General features: G+C 34.8%; 2 protein-coding genes across 2 annotated transcripts in view; both read left to right on the plus strand.

The window, feature by feature from the left end:
• Nucleotides 1-3103, plus strand: part of LOC108992923 — a 15826-nt gene extending 12723 nt beyond the window's left edge. Inside the window, exons 2-5 of the mRNA XM_035684485.1 lie at nucleotides 30-79; nucleotides 1145-1267; nucleotides 2317-2419; nucleotides 2529-3103. Of these exons, the coding sequence (XP_035540378.1) occupies nucleotides 30-79; nucleotides 1145-1267; nucleotides 2317-2419; nucleotides 2529-2774 (522 nt within the window). The 3' untranslated portion in view covers nucleotides 2775-3103. The remainder of the gene's footprint in view (nucleotides 1-29; nucleotides 80-1144; nucleotides 1268-2316; nucleotides 2420-2528) is intronic.
• A 2967-nt stretch (nucleotides 3104-6070) lies between these two features.
• On the plus strand, nucleotides 6071-8188 carry LOC108992921. Its single transcript, XM_018967640.2, has 2 exons — nucleotides 6071-7742; nucleotides 7844-8188. The coding sequence occupies exons 1-2, from the start codon at nucleotides 6281-6283 to the stop codon at nucleotides 7879-7881; spliced, it is 1500 nt and encodes a 499-aa protein (XP_018823185.1). The 5' UTR covers nucleotides 6071-6280; the 3' UTR covers nucleotides 7882-8188.
• The last annotated feature ends 13639 nt before the right edge of the window (nucleotides 8189-21827 follow it).

The following is a 21827-nucleotide window of genomic DNA, read 5'->3' on the forward strand; positions in this document are numbered from 1 at the left end:
GGGATTTGCTTACTCGAACCAGAAAGCTGGTAAAGGGCCTGGCCAGGGCTGAGCCCGTCTGGCTCAAAGCCATGGAACAGTTCGTCCCCCCTCCTCTCTCTCTCTCTCTCTCTCTCTCTCTCTCTCTCTCTCTCTCTCTCTCTCTCTCTCTATGTGACTTTGAAAGTCGTTCACGTCTAGTTCTAATTCATATGGTTGAATTCAGTGAGTTTTAGGTTTTATGTTTATGTGGTTTTCAAGGTAGGTTTTATTTTATATTATTCTGTGGTTCTATGATACAAAAATGGTAGGATTGGAAAGAATAGCAAGGAGCTTCTGAGCTCCCTGGGCTTCGTACGTTAAAGTTTCTTAATTTCTGAACCCATTGGCTCGTTACGGTTTCAAATCTGACCAATCCAAATTCAGATTTGTGCCTTTTCATTTCTTCACTCGCTAAATTGATTGTTGAAGGTTGTCAAGATGTTTGTTTGGGTATTTCTGTGCCGATTTAGATTTTTAATTACTAAAGAACACATTGGTGAATGATATAATAGAAGACTACTTGTCCTGAAGGTATTCTGTTTACAGTCAAGTTTTGTGGTTTGACCTATTTCGGATGTTCATTCCTGAAATTTACAAAGTTTGAATTGCGTCGCTGGGAACAATTTTATCCTTCCATCCACCAATTTTTTGTAGTTGTGCTTCATCAACCTTCCATCACTCAAATGTGATTCATGACTAATAGAAGTGATGATGGCATTGCTATCTTCTAAACTGTTCAATTGCTTTTTAAAATTTAAAAATGAAACTCCATCTAAAGCTAAATTTCAAGGACCAAAATTGTATTTCAGTCTTGCTTATATACGTATATCAAATTAAGACTTTAGTTCCTGGAGTATGGCATCGTATTTCAATTTCATTAATGTGATGATAAATATAGGTTTTTCTTATTCTTTTGTTTTTGAGTTCACGAATTCTTAATGTGATGGCTTCTTTATCAAAATTAAGTTTTTGATGCCATTGATGCCCATGTTAAGAATCTGTTTACTGATCCATAATTTGAACGTTCTTTACTTATCAAAGGAAAATACCTCTATAAAAATTAGTCATATCTTCCTTAAGCTGCCGTTCATAAATTTTGAGAATGTTGCTAATTTATGTGCAGTACACCACCTGCAATGTTTCCTCGTGCTGATGGGAAAGTTAAAAGGATCAGTCTACCTGAGGATGTTTATATAAAAAAGTTCTTTCAGAAACATCCGGACTCGAAACATGAAGATGCTATCAAGTATTGCTTTATTTCTATATCTAAGTCTCTCTGCAATGTTTGGTATCTACTTTTCAGTTCAGTAATTATAATGTGCTTGTAAACATACGTTGCATACTATGAGCTTGGGTTTCCTAAGGCGACAGCAGTATGTTCATCAAGAAAATTTTAAACTGTGAAAAGAGATGGCAACAAAACTATCGTTTTTTTTTATGTATATTTTAAGTGCATGCTACTTTCTTTTGTTGGCAACCTTGAATTTTTGCTAATATTGTAATACAGGTTGAATTCGCTATCTGTGTGCTTGGATTCAATTCTTAATGTTACTGACCTCAATTTACAAGGGTTTTGTGGTGGCATGTGTGCACACCTGCATATTCTTGCAAACACATAAGTAGACTAGTTGCTTGATTTTAACAATGCAAACTCTTTTAAATTCATTGTTTACTAAAACTTTTGATGAAACGATTTTTACTACTTTTTTGGCCTGCTTTGGATGCCTAGGAGTGATTAGGAGCTGAATGGGAAAGAAAATTAGTTAAATGAAATGAACAGAAATGTTTTTCAGGATGGGGCCTGTTGATCTTTATTTTTTGAGTTGAACTCAGACATGTCAGTTAGGAACTGAATGTATCGGAAATACTTTGAGTCAACTATTAAGAAATAAGTTACTTGCCATACTTAAGGTTTGCTTGTGCTCTAGGATGATGTTCAAATTGTCCTTTCTTGTTTCCCGATCGTTGGTGGCTATCAAATAGTTTTTCTAGTATTTTTGTTTTTTTCTATCGTATGTTCTTTAAACTGATTTCCATCTTTTTGAAGGGGAGAATTGTTTAATTTTCATAATCAATCTTAGTGATATGTGGGTCTATATCTGATATTAAACTCCTGACTATCAAATAATATGCATAAAACCCTCAATTTCAGGTCATGGACTTTTCAACTGTACAATTTACTTGAAGTTAGGTTTAGTGTCTTATCATGATCATTTCAGAAATAGGGAATTAGTTCTCTGGATTCAAATGACGATGATTCAAACATTAATTCATTAAGACTTCCTGTTTCTACAGGTTGTGTGGTTATAATCCACCTCCGGCTCGTTTATTTGGTTTGCGGGTGCTTGACCTGAAGGAGCAGGGAGTTAGTGAGGAAGAAGCAATGGCTGTAGCTGATGTGTGTATTGTAGACTCTTGGATTTAGCTCTTTTCCTAAATGTGCGCTCTCCGTTCCACACCCCCAACCCCACCCTTGCTTAATTTAACAGCTGTTTCTTGATGTCTAGATGGAATACCGGGTGGAGAAAAAAGAAAAGAAGAAGGCGTATGCTCGCTTAAAGCAGATTGCACGAGCTCAAGGGAAGAAACCTCCTCCTAACCCGTATCCTAGTGCTATCAAAGAGATTCAAGCTGGGGAGAGGAAGTATGTTCATGATCGTTTCTTCAACCCCAAGATACTTGAAATTGTGCAGAAGTTGAAAGAGGACAGGGCAGCTGAGATGCAGGACAGATTCAGAGGAGGTGGCTATTAACGTTTTAGTGGCAGGAGAGCAGAGTGCCATGTTTTCCTTCTAGATGCTTGGTTATTTTTTTTCCCCAGCAATAATTATGGCCAATCAACTATTAGAGTGCTCATATATTGGCCTTGGGGTTTTGGTCAAATATGAGATGAGTTTATCAGACCAAGTACTTTAAAAAGGATTTTTTTTTTTCTTTCTTACATCTTAAGCATATGTTTTTTTATTGGGTCAGCAAAAACTATAAATTCTGTTATTGATTAAAGCTTAGAGAAAATATGTATTATATGTGATTTTGGTGGATTTAGCACTATTTCTTTTAACATCTAATTAAACGTTTTGATTACCATATGTTTTTAGGACAAGTGGTAGATTCTTTGGAAATTCATGGTTTTTGCGACGGTCAGAAGGTTCTTCAGATGTGTCTGAATTCCGATTGTAATGTGGATTATCGGGCGAGAATTGTGAAAGGAGTCTCCTTTTGTTGGTGCTTCAATCATGGGGTTGGGTGGTTCTAGATCGATTGTGTTACTTTTACGAGAGAAATGATAGTTATATTTATGTACTCCACGACTGTATGTAGCATTATTCTATTTATAAAAAAAAAATATTAAATACAACCGGCCTGTGAACCGGTGGGTAATTGTCACATCATCTTAATGAAACGATGTGTTTCATCGCTGCTGGTTGGAGGCATCTATCTTTGGAGAGTAAGAAAGTATTTTTTTAATGATATTCTAAATTTATTTTATTTTTTTAAAATATTAAAATTTTTTATATAAAAAATAACTTAAAAAAACACATAAAATAATATTACATCTCAGCAGAAGCTCCGAGCCGGATGCCTGTAGCATGACCCCCTTTGCTTTTAATTTTTACTTTTTGTTTTTCTGCTTTTAATTTTTTTTTTAATTCGCCATTATCTCCCGATTTCGCATGCTCTCTAGCAGAACTGCTTTCCTCTAGATTGGAAGTTCAGTGGTCCCCAAAACATCACGCTGTCGTCCTTTCTATCATGTTTATTGACCGCCGATCTTCATCAAGACTTACCTTGAAACATTGCTCAAAAGATGGACGTGTGAGATTCACATATCACTGCATATCCATGCCTCTGGCCAAATGTCATTATGTGTTGTATGACTGAACTCCCTGCCGTTGGATCTTTCATATCTACCTACCTTCTTGGTGCCCATGCGCAGCGCTAGCACCCCCCAAAAGTGGCTTCCTTGTGCTTTCATTGACTTGAGTTAATCAATCCCAATTATCTATCTATGTATTTACTTTTCATAACTAAAGATTAAGAGGAAGAGGTATTGGATATCTCTTTGACAATATCAAAACAACTAGGTTTAGTGACTTCTCTTTATCTGTAGTTTGGATAGTGAGAAGAGATCAGATAATTTTAGATGAAAATTAAAAGTTAAATAAAATATTATTATAATTAAACAGGTTTGGATTGAATTTATCTAATCTAATTTTATGTTTTTACACTGGGTTTAGTGTAATAGTTTTTGTTGAGTGAGTCCCATCTTCTCCTCTTCTTCTTCTTATATTTTTTTAATTTAATGCAAAAATGGCCGAATAATTTTTTTATTTAAAAATATAAAAGAGAGAGAGAGAGAGAGAGAGTTGATCCTCATACCAACCTACGGTTAAAGAATACAACTCTTTTCTTTCCTCATTTTTCTGTATATTTTAAGCACAAAAGAACAATTATCAATGAAAAAGATGACTCTCTAGAGAAGAAAGGATGCTGTCCAAAGTACGAGAGCCCTAGAAGGAGGAGAGAAAAAGTAAAGGATGACACTTTCACTGTACTTGTTTATAAAAGATGGAGGCATATCAAACAAAATGAGGCCCCTAATATCACTAGCACTCACTTTTGATTCAAGAGATCGCCCATTTTCCAATCCAAAATTATATTCCCAAGCTACTCTCAAAATATAGTAACCCCATCCATCAACAATAAAAAAAAAAGAGGTATGCTCTTTGGAGTTCAGCAAAATCTAACAAAACGCTTAAATTTCTTTTCTTGAATTTTTTTCATTTGGTGTAAGAATATCTGGCCATGAACTAATTCTAATCGTTCCAAATTTGGTAGGTTACATTTGAACGTTTAGATGAATTAAGTTGAATTATAAATAATAATACAAAAAATCTACTCAACCTCTTACTATTCACACAACCTCCACACTCCACATTATTTTTAATTTTTATTATTTTTTTCTTTTATTAAATATTTATTATATGAATAATGAATAAAAAATTTGAAATAATTAAAAAAAAATAAACTCAAAAAAAATTTTTAAAAAAATATTAAAAATTTAAAAAATTTAAAAAAGTGTGGAGTGTGGAGTGTGGTGGAGGTTGTGTAGCAAATTTCATAATAATATAGGCTTGCTAAGTACAAGCAGTTTGGCGCACCAAATCACGTACCAACACTCACATAATTTTTTTTATTGAAAAAGGAAATAAAAGAAAAAAATTTTTGAGAGAAGAATTCCTTACATTTAACATCGATGCGCAATTTGGTAAGCGAAATCGCTTGCAAGAAGACTTTTTATTTTGTGGATCTCATTGAGATAAATGTAACTTTTTTAAGTTGAGATGGGTTTAATTTTTTGGATTGACATGTATGAAATAAGTTGAGATGAATTCTCATTTGGTTACACAGATAAAATGAGATGAAAGTTAAAAGTTGAATAAAATATAATTAGAATATTATTTTTATTTTAGGATTTGAAAAAGTTGAATTTTTTTATTATATTTTGTGTGAAAATTTAAAAAAGTTATAATGACTATATGAGATGAGATGAGATGAAAAGATTTGGGCTCTTTGGATACAAAAATCATTTCAATTTATCTCATCTCATCTCATTTCATTTCATCTCATCATTATAACTTTTCCAAATTCTCATATAAAATATAATAAACAATTTAATTTTTTTAAATTTTAAAATAATAATAATATTAAAAAATATTATTATAATAATATTTTATTTAACTCATCTAAAATCATCTTACCTTATTATTTAAACGAATTTGTTTAACTAAACATGCATAATTTTTTAATAAAAATTTAAAAAATTAATAAATCTTATCAATAATTAATTTAAGATGAGTTATGTTTGATTCAACAGCACGCAACCTTGTTTAGTATGTTTACTATGAGTGCCTCGAAATCTGTTATCTTTCTAGGAAACGGTCGCTGCCAGCTCCAAATTTATCACTTTATATTTTCCATGGGAAGTTTGCCAATTTGCAATACCTCTGCTTTCGAACCGACCAACAGCTCAAAACTTAGTTCTATGATATAAAACAGTTCGATAATGACGAGGGTAGAATAGAAACCTCTGATCAACTTCGTGTTCTTTTTTGTTTTCCCCAAAGGCGCTCTCCCATTCGATCTTGTCTCTTATCTCTTTCAAGGCCATTCGATTTGCAAAGGTGTCACCATTTTATTGGGTCCTTAAACCATCCATACATCTCCCAATCCACTCCCATTGAGCTCCACCATCGCCATGGATGCAGCGTCAGTTGGAGCTTCATCGATTAAAACCGTTAACTCGCTCTCAATTTCTACCATCCCAAAAATCACTAGCCCAACTACCTTAACCCCTCCATGGCTTTCAACCAAACCCAGCATGCTCACCCTTTATGCCACAAGCTCTAACCTCAGGAACAGTGTTCCCTATCTCACTCGCTGCTCCACAAAACCCGACACCAACACTGACAATGAAATTGATCAAAACTCGGCCTTTGAACCCAATTCAAATCCGAAAACCTCGAAATCCTCAGCCCCTGTTTCAAATGAAGCTCTTTCTTCTTCTCTATCAACATCGTCGTCTTCTTCTTCTAGTGGGTTGGTGTTTGGTTTGGGCCCCACAAACTCGTGGGACGGTGCAGAAATTGGATCACCTGTTGTGAAAAGGTTCCTTAGTGATGAGGAAGAGAGGTGGTACATGTGGTACCATGGAAGGTCTAAAGGAAACCCAGGTTCGGAGGCAATAGGCTTAGCAGTTTCAAGAAATGGAATTCACTGGGAGAGAGGCGGAGGACCTACTAGACCGAGCGGGGAAGCCGGTTTGGCGATGAATTGTAGTACAGATTGGTGGGCATTTGATACTGAGAGTATTAGGCCTTGTGAGGTGGTGGTCATGTCCAGTGCAAAGGTTAGAGCTGCCAGTGCTGTTTACTGGCTTTACTACACTGGATGCAGTTCTGAGAAGGCAGAGATTTCTGAGGATTCTTTGAAATTCAGTTTGGAAAACCCGGAAAGATTTTGCATTGATGAGGTGAACGGTGAAAATGGTGGAGTTGGGAAGATTTCAAAGTCTTTGCCCGGTTTAGCAATTAGTCAGGATGGGAGGCACTGGGCTAGAATTGAAGCTGAGCATCATAGCGGAGCTTTGTTTGATGTGGGTTCTGAAAGAGAGTGGGATTCATCGTTTATTGCCTCCCCGCAGGTTGTGTTTCATGTCAGTGGTGATCTTAGAATGTATTACCATTCATTTGATGCAGAAAATGGGGAATTTGGTATTGGAATTGCGAGATCAAGGGATGGGATTAGGTGGGTGAAGTTGGGGAAGATAATGGGAGGAGGAGGACGTGGTTGTTTCGATGAGTTTGGGGTTATGAATGCGCGTGCAGTGAGAAACCAGAAAGATGGGAATTATGTGATGGCATATGAAGGCATTGCTGCTGATGGTAGGAGGAGTATAGGGTTGGCTGTGTCTTCAGATGGTTTGAAGAATTGGAGGAGGTTTCATGATGAGGCCGCTCTGGCGCCATCGGCCAAAGATGGATGGGATAATGAAGGAGTAGGATCCCCATGCCTGGTTCAAATGGACCGGGACTCCGACGGGTGGAGGTTGTATTATAAAGGTGCTGGAAATGGGGGAAGAACTGGTATTGGAATGGCAGTTTCTGAAGGGAGTGATATTAGAAGCTTTAGAAGATGGACAGGATTCAATTATAAGAAAGGTATATGACACACACATATATGTGTGTGTTATTATCCATTTAAATTTAGAAGTATCTCATTGTATTTCCAATTGCATGAACCAAAAAATGATCTATTTCAGGTCTCAAAGCAAATCACAAAAGAAAAGGAACCCCTTGAAAGAAAATTCTTTGAATGACTAGTTTTAGCAAACATGATCGAGCGAGCTCCGATTGATGTTGATTCCACAGAGTCAGTTTGTTATTCAGATTTGTTATGATTCTAAACATCAAACCCCTTTCAAAAGCTATACAGAATTGCCTACTCATGAGAAATTAAGAGGCCGAGTATGGTAAATTCTTGGCAATTATCTTTTGGTCTGTCTTATTCTCCCATGTACAGATAGTTACTCGATCTGGGTTAGCATCTCCTTGTTATGCTTCTATTCGTAATAGAGTAATGTTACATACAGTCGTGGAATGCTCAAATGCCGTGCAGTCGTTTTGAAAAAGAGTGAGATCCACTATTAAAAATGAATTTCTTTTCATGTGGGTCTCATATTTATTCACTTTTTTCAAAGCGACTGCACGACACTTGCACACTCAAAACTGCAAGTATCATTTCTCTTTGTAATAACACTAAGAACACTAGCAAAAGTGTAGTTTAACTTGCCCTCCTGCATCTCCATTTGGTTGGCCTAACTTTAATGTCTAGCATCATGTATTTCGTTTGCAAAGCTTGTTCTTACTTTGGTGCAAGTAGTCTTTGGCGGCTCCTTTTTTCATTTCCCAATTTTGCACGAAAATATCACGTGTCGGATTCTCATTGGCCCAACAATGAACCATATTAGGTTCTAAACTAGCACGAATAAAAGATTGCTATTGCCAAAGTCCGAATTAAGAAGATGATGTAAGCTATTAAGAAGGCCTGCAAACAATATCCAAAAAAAGCTCCATAAAATTGCTGTGGATCCAGAGACTCATCATCCTCCACTTATATCATGGGCTTTTTTTAAGTGTATCCTCCATACAATTCTGAGTAGGAAGGCCATCGTCGCCCACGTCTAATGCCTATTCAAAATAAAAAAATAAAAGAAATCTGTCTTTCCTTCATTTTGGCCCAAAGCATTTCGAACGCACTTCATAACTATGGCACGGAACGACATACTCTCTATATATGGGGGCCTATAACCCGTACAATGCGTTGATTGTCGCGTATGTTATGTATGAGGAAGAAATATTTAGAGAGAGACCGAGTTTTATACTGAAAAAATTCAAAATGGTTTATAGGACGGTTTATTTGACAAAACAATATAAAGGTTGAAATAATGTCTTTGGGTGGAGACTTGAATCAGTTTATATCTTTATATGTAAGAAAAAAAAAATGAAATTTAAAAATTATAACGTTCATAATGAAACATTGCTTTTAAAAGAATTATCGTTCCATAAACATAACACTTCAAGTTTAATGGGTAGAATGCCTACTTTTATGGGTAGAATGTCACATCGGAGTCATATGACTTTGCATTAGTCACTATTCACTATTCCACACTCCACACTTTATGAAAAAAACTATAAATTTGGATTGTGAAAGTGAATAGTAGCTGATGCGTAAAATTTCTCGATCCTAAAACGGCTTGAAGCCTTCTACATGCAGCCAAATTCACATTGGAATTATAAGGTTATTAAAATCTGAATGTTGAAAGGCTTTCGGTCATGGAACCTAGTCCAAAATTAATGCCATGCATATAGGTTTTATACAAATCAAATGGCAATAAAGATAAGAGTAATGCTACGTATAGTTTGTAAGCGTCGCATAATTATTTTGAAAAATAGTGAGGTTTACTATTAAATAATTAATTTTTTATGTAGGTCTCGTATTTACTTACTTTTTTCAAATGATTACATGGAGCTTGCGCACTCTACGACTGCAAATATCATTTGGCAGCCGACGTAAATATAAAAGGCAATAAAAAAAAAACCTAAAACTACTTGGAGTTTGAAAGAGTCTGTTGGGTGCAAAGTAAGAAGTTAAGAGCAGTTACTCATTGATCACCAACATTATCTATCATAAACCTTAAAAAAAAAAAGAGAAATTCTTATTAAATAGTGGTCTGCAAGTGCAAGCCCCAGAGTGGATGAAATGGACCGTTTGATTTAAGAGAAATACGACATCGTCTCACTATGGCAGAAACAAAAACTGATTTCTTCCTCCCCTTTCCATTCCTCTTGAGCAACTAAAATCCCCTTTCCTCCCAAGATTCGACTCCCCCTTCCTCTTGAGGACGACGCATTCGTACTCGCCGATGGTGGTTGTTCCCTTCGTTCCTTCCTCTTGACCTTCGTATTATTCCGGTATTGAGCCCTGTTTGAGCCCTAACCGAGTCCCCTTCGTGCGTCGTCCCCTCCCTCTATGCTGAAGATCCACCTTTATCCCTTCCTCTGTGCTGTGAAGAAAATCTGTAAGAGGTCGTCCCTTTCCTTTCTCTTTTTGACTTGTTGAATATCTAAATCTTTGACGGTTGTTCTTTTACTTTTTATTGTTTATTTTCTTGACACCCATTCTTTTTGGTAGCAAAAAATGCACTTTCACATTCTCTTTTTATTGTTAATGATTTTGGAAGATTAATGCTTGTTGGTTGGGAGGGACGGCTTGTGCGACTTGGTAGCCAATAACTTTGTTCACATTTTTCTACGACCTGATGTTAAGGTTAGAAAAGAAGAAGGGGGAGGAGGATGAACAACATGAAGGTTTTAAATTCTAACCTTTTTAATTTTTAATGAAGTAAATCTCTATTTTATCAAAAATAATGAAGGATAATCACCAGTCTCCATTTTCTATTTATGGCGTCTTTTATCATGGATGGGAGTGTAATTTTATAAAATACAAGGGAGGTACATGCATGTGAAAACTCTAGGGGAGGTTTAAGCAATTTACCTTCATGTGTTAGGCTTACTTCTCCAAATCTAGTTGGGGATGCTACGATTTAATGCTCAGAATAAGGAATATCCAAATTATTTCAGCTATCCTGACGTCTTATAGTTTTTTCCTTATTTGCTTTTGGTTTTTCTTCCATGATCTTCCATGCCCCCCTTAACCTTAAGAATTTACAGAAGTTTTATGAGGCTACAACAGAGATTATTGATGCAAGTCCTTGCTTATCACTTTGTCTGCTCTCACTTCAGAGTAAAGATTGTGTTTACGTTGATGAAGTGTATGTGTTTGCTGATCCTATTGCTTCAACTGACTATGAAGATCAAGAGGATTGGGTGGAAAGCCTAGCTAGAAGTTGAAGTTCTCTTATGGAGGAGCTGACCACGACGCTGGAACTCGAACAATATTCCCATTGAAAGGAACCTCGCGTGGGCTGGGCTGGGCTGAGCTGGGTTGGGTCTACGTTAACAATGGTGGTGGTGGTGGTGGAAGAGCTGAGGACAACACCGAATTTTGAATGGAACAGAGCACAATAGGTCACATGGGTTGGGTGAGCGGCAAAATAAAATCGTTCTAGGAAAATCGAATGGCTTCCTTCCCCGTATATGATTTCTGGGCATTTTGGTCATTTGAGATATATTGATGTGGACTAAAAGACAAACGATGGAGTACACAGAGCCTCCTTATAGGACTGTACCTAGCACCAATTATCAACCTTAAAAGACACTCAATGGCCAAATCCAATGCAAAAAATCTTAAAGACATAACGTCTTTCTCTCAAGTGTGAGGTGAAAGTTTTCTCCTTCCTGCCAAGTGAAGGTTTGAGTTAACTACTCTTAAAGCCTTCTACATGCACCCAAATTCACCTTGGAATTATAAGGTTATTAAAATCTGAACTTTGAAAGGCTTTCGGTTATGGAACTAAGTCCAAAATTAATGCCATATACATTTTATACAAACCAAATGGCAATAAAGATAGGAGTAATGCTATATACAGTTATAGAGTGTGTAAACGCTGCGTAATTATTTTCAAAAGAGTGAGGTCTACTATTAAATAATAATAATAATAATAATAATTATTAGTATTATATAGGTATTATATTTATATACTTTTTTCAAAGGATTGCAAGCACAGCACTTGTGTACTCCATAATTATAAATATCATTTGGCAGTTGACGTTAGGGGTGCTACCCATAATCCACCTCAGTCCATGTGGGGGCGGGGTACCCTGTCCTTTGCACGGGGTGCGGGGGTGGACCTCCATCCGTCCACCCCCCGTGTCTCTTACAACAATGAACAAATCCAGATCAAGAGAGATTCATCTACCTCGACATCTGTTACATTCATGAAAAATGAAATTGATTCCTCTTTGCGACGTTTGTTACAACAAACCCAATCGAGTCATCTCTATTGGCATCTGTTACTTTCATGGCAAATGAGATCGAGAGAGTTCAGGATGAGAGAGATTAAGAAGAGATTGAGACAAGAGAGATTGAGAGAGTTTTAGGTGGGGCGGTTCGGCCTTTATGCAGGTGGGGCTGCCCCCTCCGTCCCCCCTCAACTCCCCCCCCTTCTGTGCAGAGTGGATCTCCCGCCCCACCCAAGCGGGAGGGACAAACTGGGCAGTGCAGCGGGTGGCTGGCACCCGCTGCCCACCCCTAGCGTAGGCGATGGCGACGTCAATGACGATGGCGATGGAGTGATGGGGCGAGGGCGTGGGCATCTGAGAAAGGAAGCAAGTTTTCACTCCTTGGCTGCTCTGAGACAGATGAAACGAGGTTTTTCATCTTAGGCCTGCAAAGCAGTCCACATCTATTAGGATTCATGTGTGATTGCAATAAGAATTTTCCCTTACATAAACCCTTAAAAAAAAATCATCAACGTCCTTAAAAAACACTCAATGGCCAACAATTAATCCAATGCAACTCCCAGTCTTAATGGTTAAATAAATTTAAAAAATCCACCATAACAAGACATTAACAAAGAATACGTTACAAAAAATTCTATCTATTAAAAAATACCAACAATTAGTATTGGAAATTCAATCTAACGAAGAGAAAGTGATCAACGCATAGTCTCAAGGTATTTATTATTTTTTTTCTGTGGCTTCTTAAAAAAATTAAACTAAATATTTAATAAATATTATAAAACCCAACTCATAATAATAAAAAAAAGTATTAGAATATTACCTTTGGTCATCGTTACCAACTATTCGTAAAAATTGATTATTTCTTGATTGTGAGCTTTTTTTTTTTTTTTTTAAAGAGAATAGCTTATAACCGGTGTCCTATAATAGCTTATTATCGGAAACTAATGAGGACCATGTAAGGGAACGCTGGCCTCTATGCGCTGTAGGTGATCTTTGTGCATACCCCCAACCCCCGGTCCCCCAACCCCTCTCTTTGCTCTCTCTCTCTCTCCCAAATCTTCCATTTGCAAAAATTCCCCCATCTCTCTCTCTCCTTACGTCTCCTTCATGAAAATCCTAACCCGAAATCTGAAAGTAAAATGGTCTACTCTCACTGTCCAAGATCAAAATTGAAATCCTTAGCCCGACATCACGTTTACGTTCGTGATTGACTCAAAATCACACTCTCCAGCTTGCACTTTTCCATTCTATGAGACTCGACCTTGCTCTTCAATTGCCGAATCCACATTTTGTACAGTTGGAGTTCCTCCATCACCTTGGTTAATTCCACTAATGTTTTCCTCTGCAGTAACACATTGTACCCCAAACTTTGAAGCTCCTCCAAAGTAACAAAGAGAGTTTTTCATTTTCTTCAACTCTTAAACAAATAAATTTGTTTAAAAAGTTGGACCCCATGGTCTTCTTTGGTCTGCTATGTAAAACCAGAAGAATCAATGATGCTTTAATTTAACTCACAAGTTAAGCCCCTTACAAGCATTTTTGGTGGTTACAAACTGCGAGAGTTTTCAATGCTGATCGATGTTGGAGTTGCGAAAGTCCATAACTGCGACTACTGTTTCAATTGTGGAAGTTGCTGCTGCTGTTTGTGTTTGCATCGACTGATGTTGCTACTGATTGGATATTTGTGACTTAATTTAAAAAGTTGGTAATGTTCTAAAAGCCGGCCATGGCCTGAAAGTTGGTGATTACAGAGAAAAAGAGAGGGAAGGAGAGAGTGAGAGAGAGAGGGATTTCTGCAGATGGAAGGTTCGGGAGTGAGAGAGCGAGTAGAGAGAGAGGGGGTGGGGGAATGCACAAAGGATTCCCTCCAGTGCTGAGAGGCCATAGTCTTCATCAACTCCTTACGTGGCATGTCTTCATTGGTCTCCGATAATAAACTCTTGTAGGAGACACTGCCCGAAGCATTTTTCTTTTTTAAAATGTGGAGAGCCTTTTTTTTTTTAATACAGAAGTGGAGGAATCGTTCTTGCATTTGGAGATCAGATCATATACCATTTGACCCAAAATACCTTGACAATATGAAGAGTGTTGGATAAAGATTTTCAGCCTATCTATTTTTTTTTTTTTTTTTTTACATTGATATCGTGACTAATAGAGAATCATAAGTTTTTATACTGTAACTATATTGTGACTTGGAACCGACGGGGACGAACGCCGCGACAAATATTGCCACTTATTGGAACATCGATTGTCCCAAAGACTAATTGGTATAACATTTACATATATACATTATTTTGGTATTTTAAATTAGTGTTATAGTTAGGAAATATTTGGACAGTGAGTTAAAATAAATAAAATAAAAATTAAAAGTTGAATAAAATTTTATTTTTATTATGGAATTTAAAAAATTTTATATAAAAATTTTTAAAAAATTATAATAATTAAATAAAATAAATTGAGATTTCTTATATCCAAAGCAACCCTTACTGCATCGGCATGCTTTTGCCTATGGGACGACAAACTGAAGTAGGGATTGTTGGTGTTCCCTTAGTTTGGCCCCACGTAGTACGGGAGGGGGAACGTGGAATTCGAATTTGGGGGTCGAATTCATCATCTGTTGAATGCGAAACCAAAAATCGGGAAAAATGGTTCACTGGTTAGTGAACCTGGTCCACACGTCAGTGTGTTAGGGTTGATGCGCACAATAGGCTGATGCAAAGAATAATTCTTATACAAAAGCTTATTGCTTTTAAAAGCTATTTATTTATTATTATTATTATTATTCGATGGACAAACATGGTACAATACAAAGAACGATGATTATGGAGGTTCGTACGTAAATATCGTTAAGTCATTTATTTATTTATCATGAATATAATTTAGATTTGAATTTAGTTCATTACTTATAAAAATATGATATTTGGATTTAATTCTTAAAACTAACTTTCTATCTATAAATACTGTTCATCATTCTTTTATCTTAAATAATTTTTTATTGAATATTATATAAGAAGACGATGATTAAAAAATGATGAATAATACGTTTAATTTTTAACAAGTGTGTTACTATTAGCAATAATCATTTTCGTGTACGACGTAACCCGCCGAGGTTTTAATTAAATTTGTTTTACAATTTGTACCCTTGACAGGAATTCGATCATTAAAGAATTTTGAGAAATTTTATTTACAATCCTCGTGTGGAGATAGTATATATAGACTCTTTATTAAATGAAAAATATATTATTTTAGGAAGACTATTTTTGTAATTTTTAAAAATTTTAAAATAAAATTACATAAACTTGTATTTCATTTTCTAAAATGAGGACTGTACGTAGTATTACTCAAAAATTTTATCTCAAAATTCTCATCTTATGATCTGGTCTCCGTCCCAAACATCACTCAAATATAAAATACCTTCAAACTAATCATTGCAACTTTTCCAAACTTGCAAACAAAAAATAAAAAAATAATTTAATTTTTTTAAATCCAAAAACAAAAATAATATTAAAAAATTATATATATTCTAACAATATTTTAATTTTATAATATTTTTATTCAATTTTTTTTTCTCTCCTTTCACAAAGTCTTATAAAACCTTACAATATTTTTTATTCAATTTTATAATATTTTAATTCAAACTATCTCATTAGTATTCACAAACTATTTTATTACTATTTATAAAATTCTTATCTCATCTCAGGCTCGGTTTGAATATCCACAAACTATCTCCTCTGGGTTGTACGTCAAGTCTCATCTGGCTATCCAAATGGCTAGTAGGATGTTTTCTTTTCATTTTTGCATTTTCAGCCTTCATTTATGTTTTGAAATTAATAACTGATATAATAAGTAAAAAGTTAAGTAAACAATCTAAAAATTGACATAAACAATACAATGAACAGTATAAAATTGACATAAACAATAAAATGAACAGTACAAAATTGACATAAACAATACAATAAACTGTACAAACTTGACATAAACAGTAAAAAATTATATAAACAGTGCATTTTTTTTTTCGATCCCATTTTGAAGTCATTCTTCCTTTCTGTTCACGCCTATTATTCTATGCCGAAACCCAGCATTTTAATTTTTTGTGAAAATATAGAGTAATATAGAAATTTAATAGGGAAAAATTTGTGCATGCCCTGGTATATGGGGCACACCCCACTCCTGATGTGTAAGAGTTTATTTTTTATTTTTTTCTCCTCTCTTTCTTTTAATAAAACTTGAAGAGAGATAAGTTGTAGAGAGAGGTTGAGGAGTGAGAGATAGGTTGAAGAGAGAGGTTGAAGGGAAAGAGAGCTTTAAGAGAGAGAGAGACCGATGAGAGCTTAAGAGAGCAGTAGCGAAACCAGAAATTTGTTGTAGAGGGGTAGAGTAAAACTAAAATTATAATAATTTTTTTATTTTATTTTATTTTTTAATCAAAATAATTTATAAGATCAAAATAATTTTATACAAGAAATCAAAGTAATTTTTTAGAGAGGGTATCAATACAATATAAAATAATATAATCTTATTAAATTATAAAAAATTAAAATATATTATTTATTTTTTCAAACTTTGGGGGGTCATGGCCCCCCTGCCCCTATGCAGGTCCGTCACTATAAGAGAGAGAAGTCAAAGAGAGAGAAAGAGGGGAGTGAGGAAGGAGAGAGAGAGGCCGGAGAGAGAGTTTGAGGGGAGAGAGAGGCAGAAGGTAACGACTGAATGTTGAAAAAAATAAAAAAATATGGAATACGTGATAAAATATTAGTTAATATGTAGCAAGATAAAGATAATGATACACCTTTAGGAGTTAGGTGGCTCCCTAACATTTTTACCACGTTTCTCATGAGAGTGGGACTGTCGGCTCTAATGTTCTCGACAACGGTCGGCAATTGTCGTGCTTGCTTCGCCGGACGTTCCAGATCACTATCAGCTCTGATGATCTGCATACATGATGGGACAAACCACCAAATGGCTTTGACGATTAGATTCACCAAAGTTTCTTTCTAGGTGTTCTGTTCATGTTGTCGTGTCCCAAAGTTTCAGTCAGCCGCTAATATTAATTAACTAATAAATTACGAAGATCTTATGGTCTTAAATTGGTCAAAATTAGAAAGGCCGATCGATGTACTTGGACAGTATTTCTAATAATAATTAGAATAATAATTAGTTATTAGATAGTCTGATTTCATTTCATTTTATTTTATTTTAATATTTAAATATTATAAATATAAACACTTTTTAATTTAATCATTCTCTAATTATTATAATTTTTTTAAACTTCCAAACAAAAGTAAAAAATAATTTATTTATTTTAAATCTCAAAAAAAAAAAAAATAACAATAAAAAATTATCCTAGCTCTCTCATTTTTCAAAACTCTATAAAATTAATTTTAATTTTATAAAACTTTTATTTTACTTTTTTCCCTCTCATTTTTCAAAATTCCATAAAATATCTTAACTCAAACTTAAGAACTGGCTCAATGGTAGGGCCCTTTTTAATTTTTTTTGAAAAAAAATAAAATCCATTTCTTAAAATAAAATTTTAAATAATTTTTAAATTTTCCAATGTGTGCAAGGCCCAGTGATACTAAATTTAATATTTAACACAATGAATTATCTATATTTTTAAATTACTTTTTTAAGATCTTACTAAATTGAGACACCAAATCTGCATTGAGGTCTCATTTTAAGTTGTATTAAATATAAATTCAAAAAAGATTTCTTTAAAGATTTTAAATAAACCTCATTTTATTGAAAATTCTGAAAATATTTCATATAATAATTTATATTTTATTGTATTATAATTATGAATGACTCACTTAAATCTTTCCTTAGGTCTTAATTTGTATTGAGTCGCCCATGCTCAAACTATTTCATAAATCATTTCATTACTATTTACAAATTTATTATCTTATCTCAACATGCTACAAGAAAACTACATATTTGTGGTCAGTTAGTTCTTGTAAAAATGACTATTTCCTGCTAAAATGAGTCCGTCTTTATCGTAAATAGTCATTCTCGTTGTAATGAATCCGTCACAAATGTTCATTTTTATTGTAATCATTCTGGTCACAAATAATCCGTTACAAACGAAGCGTAGTCAACTTTTTTAAGAGTATTAAATGAATGATAATTTCAAGCTTAATTTCTGCTGCTATAGAATAAAATAAGAAATATATCATCTTCTTTCTTAAAAATCCATCCCAACTCATCTCATCTCATTTCATCTCATCACATCATTACAATTTTCTTAAATTTATACATAAAATATAATAAATAATTTAATTTTTATTCTACTATTCATGAACTATCTCAATCCATCTCAACTTATCCTCGAATCCAAACGATAATTCTACTAGTCTCTCGTGACATCCTTATTCTTCATCTAGCGATAATTTATCATTCATTTTTATTAACACCGAAAAGGATAAGAAGTATTTTTCTATAATTTCATGTTAGGTAATCATGTTATGAAAAGGAGATTCGCAAAATATGGCTGCTAAGCGTAATTAATAGAACAAACGCATAATTCCGTAGCGCCTTTTATTTATTTATTTAGGGTTTCCTTACTTACGCGCTAGGCTGTCCAAGTACTCTATATATATATATATATATATACATATTCCAAATACGTACTAGTTTCTATAACTTCTTGTCCAAACCTTAGGAAAAATATAGCAATGCCAAATTAATGTACTCACAAAAAACTTATAAAATCATTAAAAAAAAAAAAAAACATAAAAAAGGGTGAACAGTTACGTGGATAGGCAAATTTTTTACGAGTACATTTAGTATTTTTTGACAAAAAATTAATTCTATTAATCTGAAACCCATAAATAGTTTTGCATAACCCCGATGGAAAGGATCGGATCAGAACTTTAGAAAACGCGGTTTCCGCGAACTCTCCATGCCAAGAATGATATTTCTTGGAATTTGTAGAAACACGGAGAATTGAGATCTCCAAAGTTCTTGACCCACAACATTTGTAAGTACTACGCGAGTGAATTTTTCAATTAACATTAAACTCAATGCTCAATAAATAGTACTATCACACCCATTTCATGTGTCTAGCTACCAATCTTTCAATGACTTACAATAGTTGAAAGTTGGTTGTATCCTCCTCCTCAACACTATACTTATAAGTCAAGGCTAGGTTCATATATAGGACCGATATTCGAGGTAGAGACAAAGTACGAGGTAGAGACAAAGTAAACCTATGAGAGTGGTAAAGGTTTAGAAATTAGTTGAGTTTTGCTGCACAATTATTTACTGTTTACGCAATTTTCGCACTCCAATCTACGTAATTTTTTTATTTTAAAAGAAAAAAAAGTAAAAGTGCATTTTGGTCCTTGGTCCAAAACTGAATTTGGATGGGATTCAGCTAGCTCCTGTTGGATTGGGACGTGCAGATTTTTTTTTGGCCTCGTGTAATTTTTTTTGTAAATAAGTTGTATATTAGAAATTATAAAAAAAAATCAACACAACCAGTCGCAATAAACAGTGTAGGTGCAAAAAAAATTACACGAGATTTACCAAAAATGAACCTTTCAAAAAAATGGTGTTACCATTCGATTTGGGTTGGTGACTTAGTGTCTATGCGGTATGTCCATGCAGTAGATCTAGCTTGGGCCGCGATGTCTAGAGGTAGATCTGGGTTGAGGGAGAGAGAACTGTGGCTGGGTTGAGGGGCGTTAGCCTGCTGAGGAGCTTCATTGCTGAGAAGTGGTTGGGGTGCATGTTTTCGTGGTGATGGAGAGAGAGAGAAGGGGAGAAGTGTGAGTGGTGGGAGAGAAATCATTGAACTGTGACGTGTGTAAGGAATCGGGTTCGCTACATCAGGAGTGTGGTGTGCGACCCTCTACAAGAAAACTGGACTTTCCCAGCGATTATAAAATCGCTGCAAGTAATATCGACGCAAACAATATCAATCTCATTGAATACAAACTCGTTGCCATGGTGTAAACTCGCGTTTGTCCTTAAACGCTGTGTTTTCATTAATAAGAGTTTTTGCGGCGAACTAATTGGTTACTTGTGACGACTTTGTGTGTCGCAAGATGAAAATTTTCTTTCGTTGCTGTGATTTTCGCCACAATTGATTTCCCCCCCAACTTTCTTTCTCCCCATCTGTGGGTATTTCGACGCGCGAGAACTCTTCTGCGCACCAACCCATTGCACCAAAAGACTCCATTTCCAAACCCTGCAAGCTCTGACCTCTCCAGTGTTCTCTCATGGCATCAACTCCCATATCGTAAGCTTTTGGCCCATTTTCCAAGTCCCATTTCCCCACACTGGCCTTCTCCCTTCCGTTCTAGGTTCACCAATTTCACAGAACTTCAAATCATAATCGATCCCACAATCGGCTACCCTAGTGTTCTTCACTACTCCTATTCTCTCTCTTTGGGAAGCTAGGTCCTACGTTTGCGGCTCCCATTACAAATTTCAATTTCGTGCCTCCATTTCGACATAGAAGGGAGAATATATCCGGGATTTTCAAGAATAATATATCGATCGTGGCTCCAGGTATCTCTTGCTGCATGCTCTAGAGATTAGAAGTAACTCCGGAAATTTTATAGCTAGCGTAGAGAAAACAAAAATAATTAAGCTGCATGCATGGTAAAGTAGCTAGGTTTCTTATATATATATATATATAAATATTAGATATATATCTTCCTCTTTGCATACCTTGTTCTTTTGCCAAATAATTCATGACTTACTTTTCAGCAACTGACAATGAGAGTAGTCGTATCTATATATCTTGCTACAAGACCAAAGAAAAGTGGAGAAGAGTAAAGGAATAGCAAGTTGATTTCTGTACCGAACGAACTAATTCTAGGGAATCACAAGTACTTTATACCATGCAGATCATAATAAATTATTCTATTATTATTACCATTCGCACAAAGAGGCCAAGTTTTCAACCAAAGCAGATCGATACAATAATTAGTAGATAGGGAAAGCACGAAGAGGGAGAGGACGTACTACTATTGACTCACCAAAATGCATGCAGGGAAGAATAGCAGATAGGGCAAGTACGAAGAGGGAGATAGAGTGATATATATTAATTGTTCATGTTGAATTGACTTTTTTGTCTAAACATGCAAGCTGGATCCTAATTTAGATTTTAAGATTCAAAAGTAAATAATCTTATTTTGTTATATAATATGCAAACAAGTTGTTAGAGCACTGGTATTGGACTCATCAAATGAGTTCAATCTTTAAAATTTGATGATTTTAGCTTTAAACTCTTGGCATTGGATTCATCATATGCTCAAATGTCAAACTTTTAGCTACAGTAGATTTCTCTTCATCTTCAAATTTGAAGACTCACTATTCACACTCTATAACCATTATTTTATTTATTTAAATTAGTGTTTTTCAATTTTGAGCCACAATATATTTAAGTTGAGAAACAATAATTTAAATATCAAATTAAATTATTAATTAACATATAGTTAGTGTAATTGTAAAATATAAAAAAAATAAATTAAAATATTATTATTAACAAAATAATATTATATTATTATTTTGATGAATTCAATAGCTAATCCAATGTGGGGTTATAGATAGAGAAGTTTTAGATTTATGAAAAACATGTACTTTTCATCAAATTTTAAAGATGAAAATGATGAACCCAATGCTAATGCTCTTATAACTCTATCATTTCTCTTTAAGATATTTCTGAATAACCCATAGCATATGGGTATTTATACTGGATACCTGATCTTACAGAACTTGACGTATTAGCCCTTCTAAATTTTTGAACTTACACTTCTCATTGAGCTCTAGATCATCAATGTTTGCTGAATACTTAAGATTCACCCCTCAGATTTT

Source organism: Juglans regia, chromosome 13 (assembly GCF_001411555.2).
Source record: "Juglans regia cultivar Chandler chromosome 13, Walnut 2.0, whole genome shotgun sequence".
Classification (NCBI taxonomy): domain Eukaryota; kingdom Viridiplantae; phylum Streptophyta; class Magnoliopsida; order Fagales; family Juglandaceae; genus Juglans; species Juglans regia.